General features: G+C 55.9%; 1 protein-coding gene across 1 annotated transcript; it reads left to right on the forward strand.

The window, feature by feature from the left end:
* The first annotated feature begins 2,530 nt into the window (after positions 1–2,530).
* LOC144723197 (solute carrier family 66 member 2-like) lies at positions 2,531–11,619 on the forward strand. Its single transcript, XM_078601726.1, has 4 exons — positions 2,531–4,104; positions 7,839–7,987; positions 8,860–9,079; positions 11,358–11,619. Exons 1-4 carry the CDS (start codon positions 3,938–3,940, stop codon positions 11,617–11,619), a joined length of 798 nt encoding a protein of 265 aa, XP_078457852.1. The 5' UTR covers positions 2,531–3,937.
* The last annotated feature ends 2,198 nt before the right edge of the window (positions 11,620–13,817 follow it).

The raw sequence follows: 13,817 nt of genomic DNA on the forward strand, positions 1-13,817 counted from the left end.
CACGCCGGTGCCATCCCTCGCTCTCCGGCGATGCCACAATCCATAGTGCCACTCCATCAGCCATAGTCGTCATCCTCATCGTCACCATCATCCGCACTTCAAGCCATGATGCGTCTCCACAGCCAACGCCTCTCCAGTTCGCGAACTCTCCCTCCCTCTCTCATCCCCGTGGCGCTTCTCATCCTGTCGCTCGGCGCAATCCCCAAGCGTGCGTCTCACTCCCTTGGTCGATCTCAACATCTCCGATCCGTGCATGGGCAACGGTGAGTCCTCGTTTAACGCGGTAGATTCGTTACTAAAAAAAAAAGTGCCGCGTCAAGCGAAAACAACTTCTCCCTGTAAATAACGCGACGCTAAAGTTTGGCGAGATATGTGGATGGACGCGACAAATATCTGGCGGTACGTCGCCTCATTACTGTATAGTTCCGAGTATCGTATCACTCCGCTCAGCTGCTCAGCTCAAGAAAGTAGTTCGTCGACCGCTCAGAGACCCGCGGTGTAAACGGCGCGCGTTGTGCGAGAAGTGTTCCCGAACGGAAGAGCCGCGTTATAGCGAAAACGCACTGTGTGAACACCACGCCGCGTTAAGCGAGGAATTTCCGTGTATTTTTTTCCCTGATAGAACTAAATCTGAGTGGCGCACGCTCGGAATTACGCAGGGATGGGACGGGAGCGCACACACATACGCACGCACATACGCACACACACGCACTCACGCGCACGCACGCACACACACACACGCACACACACGCACGCACGCGCACGCACGCACACACACACACGCACACACGCAGTGCGTGAAGTCCACCCGGTGGGCGTTGCGTGTGCCCTGTAGTGCCACGCGTTCCTCTGTGCGAGTCCGTGTGTCTCTGAGTTCACACATGTCTGCGAGTCTCTTTGCGACTCTGCGGGCATCTAAGCACGTCACGTGCTGGGAGCATCAGGAATCGGGAGGTTGCCACAGTAACCGAATATAAAAGCTGCCGGCACGTGGAGCAGAACGTCGGACATCGTGCCTGAACAACCAACCCGAGCACGCGCACACGCCACAGGCAGCGGCCATTCCCTGTCATTGTCCGAGCTTCCGCGGTCCTTGAGCAAGCGACATAGGAACATCCTTCTTTTTCTAAACCCAAAGTCTTAATAAGAAAACATCGACTTGTAATATTATTATCGCGTGATTTGTTTTACAACACTTTTTTTCTTCCAATGAATGAATAAACTCCGTCTATTGCTGTAACAATCGTGCAAATGCATCACTGTTTTACAAAAGGCCAAGTGCGACCTCCCGACTTGTTCTTGGGAGGCCTTTCCACGTCGTCTGTGGTCATCTGGACGAGGGTCGTTGCCCGAAACGTTAGCTCACAGGGAGAGGGGGGGGCACAGACGATCGTGATGGCAGCAGCTCGCGCAAACAATTGCCCACGCTCTGCAATCCTCTATCAAGGTTGTATCGGCCAATGAGTGGCGTCATGTGGGAAGCAGCCTGAGCACTCGGGGGGGGGGGGGGGGACCCGCACGCGTGCGACGGGGAAACACTCTATCCCGTTCATCCGGAGCAGGTGGAGTCGGCGCGCTCGCTGTAGAGCACACCGCCTTCTCGTGCGTGACCCATCAACCCTCGCTGCTGCCCCCACAGCCCTGGACCACTGGTCACGTGGTGCCCGGGCACCGCGGCGCGCGTCGGTTGACCTCGCAGTCCGGCTCGCAACTCTCTCTCGAAATTCGAAGCTTTCGTGACTGCAGGAATGACTCTTTGGTTCTTTCGGTAAAGTCACGTAGAAAGTAAAATCAAATAGTAATAGAAGACGACGTTTCGGTTGCAACACAAGCAACCATCATCAGGCAAGAATTAATGCTAAAACACAGACACGGGAACAGCAGAGGCAGACACATGCAGAGAGACACACCAAGACAAACTGTGTGTCTCGCTCGGTGTCTTTGTGTGTCTCTCTCTGCATGTGTGTCTGCCTCTGCTGTTCCCGTGCCTGTGTTTTACCATTCATCCTTACCTGATGATGGTTGCTTGTGTTGCAACCGAAACGTCGACTTCAATTATCATTTGATTTAATGTTCTCCGTGACTTTACCGAAAGAACCAAAGACTAATTATCTCTCTCTTATCTCCCCCCCCCCCGTATCGCCACCCTTGTCCCTCTCCTCTCACCCTGCCGCCTCTCTGCTTCGGGCCTTCCTGCGACCCGCACGCACTCGCTGCCTCCGCTAGCCCGGGGTCACAAGGTCGAGGCTGCTCGAGTCACCCCCCCCCCCAAGCCTCTCTCCTCGTTCCTCACCGAGCTCGCGCTCCTGCCTCTCTGCAACGGAGACGTCGCTTGTGGCTCCATGCGGCGCGCCACCGAGAGCCGGGGAACTTGAACTCTCAAACTCACTCCTCTCTCCTTTCTGCTTCTTCTTCATCCCTCCCTCCACAGCCCCTCCCCTCACCCCACACCGCCTCCGTCTCCCCCGCCGCCCTGTGACGCACGCGCCGCTCCGTGCGCGGTGACGCAACGGGAAGGCTGGAGGAGGAGGGATGAGACGGAGGGAGGAGCCGTGGCGATGTGAGCGGTGGCGTTGAGACGAGGGCACCACCATCATCATCCCCACCATCACCATCACCCCCATCATCATCATCCCCACCATCATCATCCCCACCACCAGCCGCGTCTCCCCCACTCGCCTCCTCCCATCACCACCGCCTTCTCGAGTTACCGGATCCCGGCAACGTTAGCGGGGTGGGCGGACACCCGCAAGACAGTGCAGGAACCCTCGCTCGCTCGCTCGCTCTCCCTTATCTCTCCCTTATCTCTCTCCCCCTCCCCTGTCTCCTCTCTCCCCGGCTCTCCGTTTCTGGCCTCCCACGTGCGTCTCCCCTCTTGGCCTGTGTGCTCTCTCCCCCTGCCTCTGCCTCTCCCAGTATTCTGTTCCTCACCACGCCCCCCCCTACCCCCTCCACTCTCCTCTCCCCTCTCCCCACACCCTCCCCTCCCCTCTCTCTCCCCTCCCCTCTCGCGCCTCCCAGGTATGTGACCAAACCTGAATTGCGCCCGCAGCGCGTTCTCAACTGCATGCGCGCTCCCTGCCCCTCCCCCACCGCCCGCCCCTCCCTGCTCCCTCTCGCTGCCCCACTCCCTGCCCCCCATCCCTGCCCCACTCGCTGCCCCTCTCGCTGCCCGTGCCAGCCTCTGGCTCCCGCGCGCCGCACTGAGAGTGACCAACCGGCCGCCCCGTGGCTGTGGCAGCAGCTGTCGCGGCAGGCTGGCGGGTCACGCGGCGAGCAGCGACAACCTCCAGGTTCATCCACAGCCTCGTCGCACCTGATTAATAATTAATAATTACTACAATTATTATAATTATAATAATTAATACGCGCATGCCGCCGGATGAATGGGGGGTGGGGGGGAGGTTGAGTAACCGAAAGTGTTCCGTTCTAACAGTCGTTGAAATGAGTCACTCAGCGTCCACTCGAACCCACACGCTCCCCGCCACTAAGCTCCTGACACGACCTACAACTCGCATCTCGTAGCCTCCCGACTCCGACAACCAACCACAGCCTAAGCCCGACTCCTAACGCCACCCCTCACCTCACTCCGAACTCCAACCCCAAAACGCAAAACAAACCTCGAGTCGCCCGTGAAGGCGCAGACGAAGAAGGGGGTCGTCACAGACACCGACTCGTCCCTCCCTCCGCCTCCTCCTGCTCGCGGTTCAGCCCGGGTCGCGCATTCAGCAACCGCGCGAGGCCGCGACCCCCCCCCCGCCGCGGGCTTTAGGGTTGGACTCCTGGACAAGGAGCTGGGGCTAAGCGCTGCTGCTGCTGGGCCGTGTGGGCAGCATCCACAGGTGTTGTCATAAGCAGCAGCAGCATCGTCATCATCAGCAGGAGCAGCAGCAGCATCGCCATCATCAGCCGCAGCAGGAGCAGCAGCAGCAGGAGAATGACGACTGCGTGGGAGTATGCTGCCTCGTCGGCGATGGTGCTGGGGGGAGCCGTGCCCTACCTGCCCCAGTACCTCGCCATTCGCCGCTCCGGGAAAACCGAGAACTTCTCTCTGCACGTCTGCCTCGTGGTGCTCGCGGCCAACGTGCTGCGCGTCGTGTTCTGGTGAGCGCGCGCTACGGATGGGGCTCGTTGCGACTATCATCATCATCAGCTGTAGCACTATCATCGTCATCTTCAGCTGTAGCACTATCATCGTCATCAGCTGTAGCACTATCATCATCAGTGTAGCACTATCATCAGCAACAGCTGTAGCACTATCATCGTCATCAGCTGTAGCACTATCATCGTCATCATCAGTGTAGCACTATCATCGTCATCAGCTGTAGCACTATCATCAGCAACAGCTGTAGCACTATAATTGTCATCAGCTGTAGCACTATCATCATCATAAGTGTAGCACTATCATCATCAGTGTAGTACTATCATCATCATAAGTGTAGCACTATCATCATCAGTGTAGTACTATCATCATCATCAGTGTAGCACTATCATCATCATCATCATCAGTGTAGCACTATCATCATCAGCTGTAGCACTATCATCATCATAATCAGCTGTCGCACTATCATCGTCATCAGCTGTCGCACTATCATTGTCATCAGCTGTAGCACTATCATCGTCATCAGCTGTAGCACTATCATCGTCATCAGCTGTAGCACTATCATCGTCATCATCAGTGTAGCACTATCATCATCAGCTGTAGCACTATCATCATCATCAGCTGTAGCACTATCATCATCATCATCAGTGTAGCACTATCGTCATCAGCTGTAGCACTATCATCGTCATCATCAGTGTAGCACTATCATCAGCAACAGCTGTAGCACTATCATCGTCATCAGCTGTAGCACTATCATCAGCAACAGCTGTAGCACTATAATCGTCATCAGCTGTAGCACTATCATCATCATCAGTGTAGCACTATCATCATCAGTGTAGTACTATCATCATCATCAGTGTAGTACTATCATCATCATCAGTGTAGCACTATCATCATCATCATCAGTGTAGCACTATCATCATCAGCTGTAGCACTATCATCATCATCAGCTGTAGCACTATCATCATCATAATCAGCTGTCGCACTATCATCGTCATCAGCTGTAGCACTATCATCGTCATCAGCTGTAGCACTATCATCGTCATCAGCTGTAGCACTATCATCGTCATCAGCTGTAGCACTATCATCGTCATCAGCTGTAGCACTATCATCGTTATCAGCTGTAGCACTATCATCGTCATCATCATCAGTGTAGCACTATCATCATCAGTGTAGCACTATCATCATCAGCTGTAGCACTATCATCATCATCAGCTGTAGCACTATCGTCATCAGCTGTAGCACTATCATCAGCTGTAGCACTATCAGTACCATCAGCTGTATCAGGAGTACCACTATCAGTACCATCAGATGTATCAGGAGTAGCATTATCAGTACCATCAACAGCTGTATCATTAGTAGCACCATCAGTACCATCAACTGCCGTATCACCAGTCGTACTATCATCAACAGCTGTATCAGCAACACAATCATCATCATCATCATTGTCGGTATGAGCAAGACGATAGTTCCCAGTGCCACTATCATCATCGTGAACCTCAGAAGCAGCACAACCACCAGTCACACCCAGCTCGAGTGCTTTACAATGCGGATGCTGATAAGGAGTTAAACATTGCTGAAACAACCACCCTTGTCACCAGAGCGCCATCTCAACAACTCGCGTGTTTAGTGTTGTTGTTGTTGACCCCCCCCGCACCTCCGATTAAATGACGATTGGCTACGTACGGTGCGAAAGAAGTTCGTAAAAAACACACGTGGGGGTAACGAGAGGCCAAGGCCCCCCCCGCCCCTACCCCTGGAGGGGGTTCTGGCCAATGTTAGTGGAGGGGGAGGAGAGCGTTCGTCCCGTGACGTCTTTCCCCTCGCTGGGCACATTCTCAGAGTCCAGCTGCGACATCTCGCACTCGACAGTGGCGGATCTCCGGGGGTGGTGGAGGGGCGGAGGGCAAAAGCGAGTGGATACGCCAGCAATGTGAATGAGTTAATGAGTGGCAGCATGAAGGAGTTAATGAGTGGCCCTGGATGTGTGAGCGGTTTGGTGAGCGCGTTAGTTACTGGGTGACTTTGCGGTTGAGTGATGGAGCGAATGAGCGAGTGACTGAATGAACGGGGAACAACACAAACCATCAGACCACTCACCTCCTTCCCATATCCGTCTCTCCAATTAATGATGTATGTGGAACTTCTTTCGCGCCGTACGTCGCCATCCATGCGGGACAATTACAAAGCCCCCCCCCCCCCCCCCCTTCATATCTCATGGGCCATGAGATATGAAGCAACATTTGAGTCTCAACACGACTCTACAACTCTGGACGGGTGTCGTCATTCATCGCGAGAGCGGCACGCGAGCGAGGCGTCGCTTCTGCTCCGTTATAAACGCGGCGCGCGCGTGTGTGGCTAAAAATCGATTATAAATCGACGAGTTTTGAGCATTCCACCCCCCCCACCAACCTCCATGCCCTGACGCCCACCGTGTCTGAAATCAAATCTGCGAACGACTCGAGTGGAGAGTGACCCCAAGAGAGAATAAGAGTGCCCGTGTCGATGCTTACAGGGAAAATAATGATCAACAGTTCCTGAGGAACTGCACTGCGGCCATATTTGTCCCGATCACGTGGTGCACGCTGAATTGACAACCGCTTTGTTTATACCGGAACAGCTCCGGCAATTAGTTTGGCACCTCATTCATATCCACCTCATCATAGTTGACGTATATATATTAAACAAAATAGAGACATGTTATCGTGGGAGCTTTATGGCAGTATCAAAGTATGAAATATACGAATATAAGTTTGACCGTTTCTGGAAATAAAACGGGTGTTAAGAGGTTTCACACTTTGCCAGAAAGGGTAAAATCTCTTCTTATCTTTCATACTTTGATACTGGCAAAAAGTTCCCGTAATAAAGCTGCTCACCCCGAGTACTGTCCGCCTTGCGGCGTTCTCTCGTCTGACACTGGTGAGACGAGGCCATAAAGAAGGCCGCTGTCTCTGGCGGAGACCAATCCGTCTCGAAGACGATGACCAGAGCCATGTTTGTTTGCATGTTCACTACAAGTAGTGTGTGCGTGGCTAACGCAGACTTGACGCCTCGCAAGAGGTTTCTATTTGGTGTTTGAGCTTAACACCTGATTTATTGCCAGAAAGGGTAAAAAACCTATTCTTATTGTTCATACGCATGTTAATAGGATTACTTTAGAGCAATGCAGGGCATACTATTTAATTATCATTATGAAGAGAGTAGTATTCGGGAAAGGCGTAACTTGTACTCTCGTGGAAGTGCCTTACGCCGATCATCTCTGCTCCAAGCCGGCCTAGCTGCAGCAGCGGCAGTAGCTGCAGCAGCGGCTGCCCGGGGGGGGGGGGTGAACGTATTTCGTCGAACTTCCTGCAGTCACGAAAGTTTTAAGTGAAAGGTTATTTCTGTTCGGTGTTCCCGCTCCGTTGCCAAATCGGCTGTGTTATTTTTACCCCGGTGATATGTCGGGGGGGAGGGGGGGGAGACACGGGTTTACTTTTTTTTCTTTAACGCGCACTTCGCTTCCAGCCACCCGAGTTCGATTCCCGAACACGGCCAAAATCAGCGGGTGCTAAGTGATGTCTGAGCGAGTCCTTGGCGCTTCTGAGGCTGGCAGCAGCAAATCATTTACTTGAAACGAAAGCGATGGCGATGAGGGAGGCCTTCATCCAGCAGCGGATCGAGCACTGCCGCTCTGCAGCCTGTCAGACCGCCGTGTCTCGAGCGGGTGTCGTCTCGTCGTTGATGTCGCGCGCAGGGTGTGGAAGCGCTTCGAGCTGCCGCTGCTGCTGCAGAGCGTGGTGATGATCGCCGTGATGATGGCGATGCTTCACGTGAGCACGAGGGGGGGCAACACGGGTGGAGGAGGGGACAACCCCAGCGCCACGCGGCCGCGCAGACTCGCTGGTGAGACACGTGCGTCACCTCCCTCTCTCTCACCTCATCAATTCTTTCTCCCGCACCCCCTCCCTCTCTCTTCCACACTTTCACTTGTCCTCCGCTTCCTCCACCATCCTTTCTCACCACCACCACCTCCACCATCACCACCTCCACCATCCTCTCTCGCCGCTAGAGGGCGGCGTGCCCTCGTCCCTGTTCGGGGTCTGCGATCCCCTTGGCGTTGGGGTCAGGGATGGTGCACTGTCGTGTATTGATACCGAGGAGATGTGCGTTTGATGTTGTTCATGGCTATCATTGCGGCGGCTCGTGATGCTGAATTCTTCAAACGGGCTGCGTAATCGTGCATAGTCCACATGCTGGACGACGACAACGAGCGATGATGATGATGTGTAAGCTCAATTTGCGTGTTGACACGGGTGATCCTGTTGTAGGCAGTTATGCGGCTATTTTACACGGGACATCCTTCATCATTTCCCCCTCCTCATTCCGGTTCCTCCTTTACCGCCATTTTACTCCTGGACATCTGTGAAAAAGAGCTTTATAGCTCATCGGATTCCCCCAGTACACACATTCTCATTCCGATTTCCGCTTTCCAACCTCCACATCTTCCTACCCCACTCCCCCACTTCCCCCATCCCTCCTCCCCTCCGCCCCCACTCCTCCACTTTCCCACCTACCCCCTCGCCTCTTCCCCCCTCCCCTCCCCCCCACTTCCCCACCTACCCCCTCCCCCTTCCCCTACCCCTCCCCCTACCCCTCCCCCACTTCCCCACCTACCCCCTCCCCCCTTTCCCTATCCCTCCTCCCCCCCACTTCCCCACCTACCCCCTCCACCACCTACCCCCTCCCCCACTTCCCCACCTACCCCCCCCCCCCAGCCCTGCGCGTAGAAGACTTCTGGCGCTGGGACTCGTTCTGGGACTTTGCGGCGTGCGCCGCGGTGCTGAGCGTGGCGGCGGCCGCGTCGAGCGCGTGTCTCTGCCGCGACTCCCCCTGGGCGGTGGAGGTGCTGGGCGCAGGCGCCCTGCTCTGCGAGGCGATGCTGGGCGCCCCCCAGCTGCACCGCATCCACCGCGCGCGCTCCGCCGCGGGCATGAGGTCAGAGTCGGAGTCTGCGTCTGTGCCGGGCGGTAATCTGATGAGCTATGACGCCGCTTTGTCCGCAGTAAGGGGGTACACGGGGTAAGGGGACGACGACACGCAAACAACACGCAAACAACACGCAAACAGCACGCAAACAACACGGGGGAGTGCAACGTACGGGAGGGATGAGGGTTGCGGAGGGGAGCGGTATCAGTTCCGCAATTTCCAGATTTTTAAGTGGAGAGGTGGTGGGAGTCAATTGCAAACCTCACCCACACCTCCCACACACACTTTCAGTTTCATTTATTAGTTGTAGCCCTGTGAGCCATTCGGCCCTTAAATCGGGTGCAACCGCAAGAAACAAACAACTAAAACATGAACAAGAAAATATCTTAAAGTGACTATGTGACTATGTGCAAACTGAAAATCCAAGAAAAGACAGCAAAATATTGCAGAAAAATCACCGTACACAACACTGTGTGCAAAGGTCCCAGTGGGATGCAAGTCAAACAACAACCACAAGACAACTTAGATTAAGGCCATCAGTCGAACTCCGTACTACAACCAACACCTCCACTCCCATCCCGACAAGATCCGCACACTGCATGAGACACGCCAGTCGCGGGGTGCACGCGACCCCCTCCGTATACCACGTGGTGCAGAGAGCTCGGCACACCACGTGGTATTTGCCGCACGCCGTCGACCACGTGGGTGCCCCGCTCGGTACACACAGCGCGGCATACCACGTGGTATTTTCCGCACGCGGTAGACCACGTGGATGCCCCCGCACGGTACACAGAGCGTGGCATACCACGTGGTATTTGCCGCACGCCGTCGACCACGTGGGTGCCCCCGCACGGTACACACAGCGCGGCATACCACGTGGTATTTGCCGCACGCGGTAGAGCACGTGGGTGCCCCGCTCGGTACACACAGCGCGGCATACCACGTGGTATTTGCCGCACGCGGTAGAACACGTGGGTGCCCCGCTCGGTACACACAGCGCGGCATGCCGCGCGTGGCCAGCAGAGGGCAGTGCGGCGGCGTCGTCGTCCTCTTGAACCTCCACGCCGGGGGCGAGAAAACCGGCGGCACTGGCGGTCAGCGGCGAGGCAGACAGACACACGGGGCCGCGCACGGACATTACAAGCTAAGCAGGCTTGAGCCTGGATACAGCGTGGATGGGTGTATAACAGGCGCTATAGGCTGCTGTTGGGGGAGGCGACGTTGTGGACAGCAGAGGGCATTGCGGGGAAAAATAATGAATTGTAAGTTGCACCGCATTTCATTGTCCCCACGACTTGAACAACTCGCTGCCCAGCGTGGTGAAATATAGTCGGAGCAACCCCAAAGATGACCCCACCAGGGCTTGGGGCGGCCTTCATCCAGCAGTGGATTGACAAACGGGGGTCCACCCATGGGGTTCAAGAAGCCTCGCAGCAGGCGGGGCATCCCCTCCCTCCGTGCGGGGGAAGGGCCCGCGGAAGTGGCTGTCACAGAGCTACCGCCTGGAGGGCAGCACTCCCCCCCCCAACCCAGCAGACAACGGAGTCGTGTTCGTCCCGTCACACTCGGGGCTGTAGACACGTTGCTTAACATTAATGAAGATGTTCTATATGTTCGGAAATAAATATAAATCACATCCAATTATTCACACGAGTTATTAGGCCGGACATGAGTTGGCACCTTTGTGCAAAATATTGGGGCCCTATAAACCGCGAGGGTTCCCCAATTAGCGACCTCGCCAATTAGCGAGCTGCGCCTCTGCCCCCGACAATTATCCACCCCGTGCACCCGCGCGGCTCGTGTAAGTGATCATCAGCAGCAGCACCACGACCTACTCGCCATCGTCATCATCAGCAGCAGCAGCAGCAGCGCCAGTCGTGTGGGGCGCACGTGGGCAAGCCCCCCCCTCCGCCCCCCCCTCCGCCCCCCCCCCCTCCGCCCCCCCCTCCGCCCCCGCCCCCTCGGTGTGCGTCGCTGCCAAATGCCGCCGTCAATTTTTAGTTTTGCATATCGCGACATTAACGCGGTGGAAAGAACGGAAGTGGTGGAGCCCTGAACCCCCCCCCCCGCTGGGAGGTCAAGGGGGGGGAGACGGGGGGGGGGGGGGAGACGGGGGGGGGAGACGGGGGGGGGGTGAATTCCTTGGAGGTCCCCGAATACCTCCCATGACGTCACGCGGACCCCACTGACGCTCGCGGTGAAATCTCTCGCCTTGGGATTCTGTCGAAGATGCCGGAGGCTGCTCCCCCTGACTCCCCCCCCCCCTGCCCCCCCCCCCACCCCCCAGCGTGGCCATGGTGTTGCTGTGGCTGGTGGGAGACGTCTTCAAGACGTTCTACTTCGTGGCCAACGCGGCGCCGCTGCAGTTCCGGGCGTGCGGCGTGACCCAGGTGTGCATGGACGTCGCCATCCTGGCCCAGGTGGCGCGCTACGGCCACGCGGCCACGGGGGGCCCCGGACGCCACGCGGGGGCTGGGGGGTCGGCGGGGGCCGGGCGGGGGGAGCAGGAGGAGGTGGTGGGGGGGGTGTGGGGGCTCAAGGCCGAGTGAGACGCGGCTCAGAGGCCCTGCGGTGGCCACCGTGTTTTGTCATCTCGGGTGGGCGGCTTCAGGGAGGTCGTCACCGGATCTCCCGGCTCGGAAGTTTGAGACCCAAATCGGGGGGGGGGGGGGGGGGGGGGGAGTGGGGGGGACGTTTCCTGGCCACGGTCCACCCACGCGGTAGCGTTCCACCGCAGGTATTACGGACTCACGAACTACGTTGAACTTTTTTCGCACTGTACGTAGCCACCAGTTGCTAAATCGGAGACCGGTATGTCGCGTGTTGGTGGGGTAAAGTGTGGGTACTCCCACCCACTTCCACGGACGTCTCGCCAGCGTGGAAGATGATGGGTCTCTCTCTCTCTCTCTCGCTGGCAAGGCAATTGCAGGGGCTGCTCCTCTGCCCTTGCAGGATTCATTTCTAGAGCACGAGGGCGGATTGATGTGTCGGGTTGCCACGCGTCACACACCCACGTGGTGCGCAAAACTCATCCACGTTTCCCCGTCAAGTCGATGGGCCGAGAAAGACAACACAAACATGAACCCCGGTTTTGAATTTGCTCACAAAAGTGAATGTGGTTGGTGAATGGATAGACGTGTGTGTGTGTATATGTCTGTCTGTGTGTGCACGTGTCGACTCAGCCTTAATGAGTAGCCAGGGTGATGTGTAAACATACACACTGGAGGGGAGATGGGGGAGACAAAGGCGGCCGGGCGTGGTGCTGGCCACCCACCCTCTCGTGTGCCCTACCGACCTTAATTAGGTGCTACTCGCGAACAGAATTTGCCCCAACAGTCTGTTCAGCTACGTGCGGCCTGCCTTCATTTGGTGCTCGCGATCAGCACTTGCCCCAACAGTCTACGTCGACTACACGTTGCGTGTTGTACATCAGCGTGAATGGATGCGTGGAGCCGTGTGCGAGTGTTCGTACCAAACCTTCCCTTGTCACTTCTCGCCGCCAGAGAGACAGACAGAGAGACAAAGAGACAGCGACGATTCACACTGTGAGTTGTCTCTCTCCGGCACGTGTGCGCCCGCACGCAGGTGCGCGCACAAAGACAAAGGTCCCCCGTGTAGCCCGTACAGACTCTCGATGCGACACAACCGATCACTTGGCGATGCTGCCGCTGCTGCATGGGTGAACAATAATAGACACAAAGATATATCAATGTGTCGTCAAACCCACCACCACCCGACACAGCCAACGAACAAAACCTCTACGATGGATGACATTGGCCGCGAAAGCCTACTACGTGTTAAACATAATAAACACAGGCCACCTCAACATTCCTCGCCAACTCTGGCCCTAAAAACAAAGCAAGGGAATTAAATATATGGGTTACGACGTTTCAGGCAATCTCTCTTCTTCAGCACACTGAACATCTAAGCACGCCATCTACAGAACAGCCGTGTGATATGATACAAGGGCCATGGCTGTACAGAGCACCTTTTTTATACACTCGAGGTATGTTTTACGGCCACTGTTATTGTTTGTTATGGGGGCAATATAATCTTGCCATACAACCATGATTATATATATTGGAAGGTGGTGGGGAAGGGTGGGGTGGCGATGATTTATATTGGGGGGGGGGAGGCTGAAAACCAGAGGCTTCAGTGTGCACCCCCCAGTATCCCCTCTGTGTGAACGTAGCCCCCCACCCCACCCCCATCAGGGATATCGAACAGCGCAGTTATTTATTTATTATTTATAACTTTTCGGGGCCATCCGTGCGAATGACGTCACCGTTGGTCAAGGGAGATGCGAGTCGCGCTATCGACCCAGCAAACAGAGAGTTCCATTCCTGGCCACGGCTAACGCCAGTGCAGAGTGGTATCAGAACCGGGGTTGCTTGCGTCCATCCACCCCCACCTCGCCCCCCCATTCATCAAACTGTACTGACCAGCGTGGTGAAGTATGGTCAAACTCCTCCCGTGAGCGATACGGATTAACGGAGGAGGCTTTCATCCAGCCGTGGATTGACTAACACAAAGGGCTGTGTGATATTATTACCATTAATGGGTTCAGCTGCTTTGCAGGTGTATTATTAATAATATATTTGTGAGTTTGATTGCGGTTTCTCAGGGAGGTGTATCTGTCGTCGGCTTAATCGTCCACGGTATTATCGGGATCACAAGACGCGTTCGGAGAGCACACGCACACATACACACTATTGCCTGCTGTCAAAAGTTCTTACAAACATGGGTC

This window comes from Lampetra planeri, chromosome 17 (genome assembly GCF_965212315.1).
Source record: "Lampetra planeri chromosome 17, kcLamPlan1.2.h2, whole genome shotgun sequence".
NCBI classification, from domain to species: Eukaryota; Metazoa; Chordata; class Hyperoartia; order Petromyzontiformes; family Petromyzontidae; genus Lampetra; species Lampetra planeri.

Excerpts from the sequence above, each read along its gene's own strand:
- LOC144723197 (XM_078601726.1), top strand. The coding sequence starts at position 3,938 with ATGACGACTGCGTGGGAGTATGCTGCCTCGTCGGCGATGGTGCTGGGG. Across the intron at positions 7,988-8,859 it reads GCGGCCGCGCAGACTCGCTG|CCCTGCGCGTAGAAGACTTC; the intron begins GTGAGACACGTG and ends CCCCCCCCCCAG. Across the intron at positions 9,080-11,357 it reads CGCTCCGCCGCGGGCATGAG|CGTGGCCATGGTGTTGCTGT; the intron begins GTCAGAGTCGGA and ends CCCACCCCCCAG.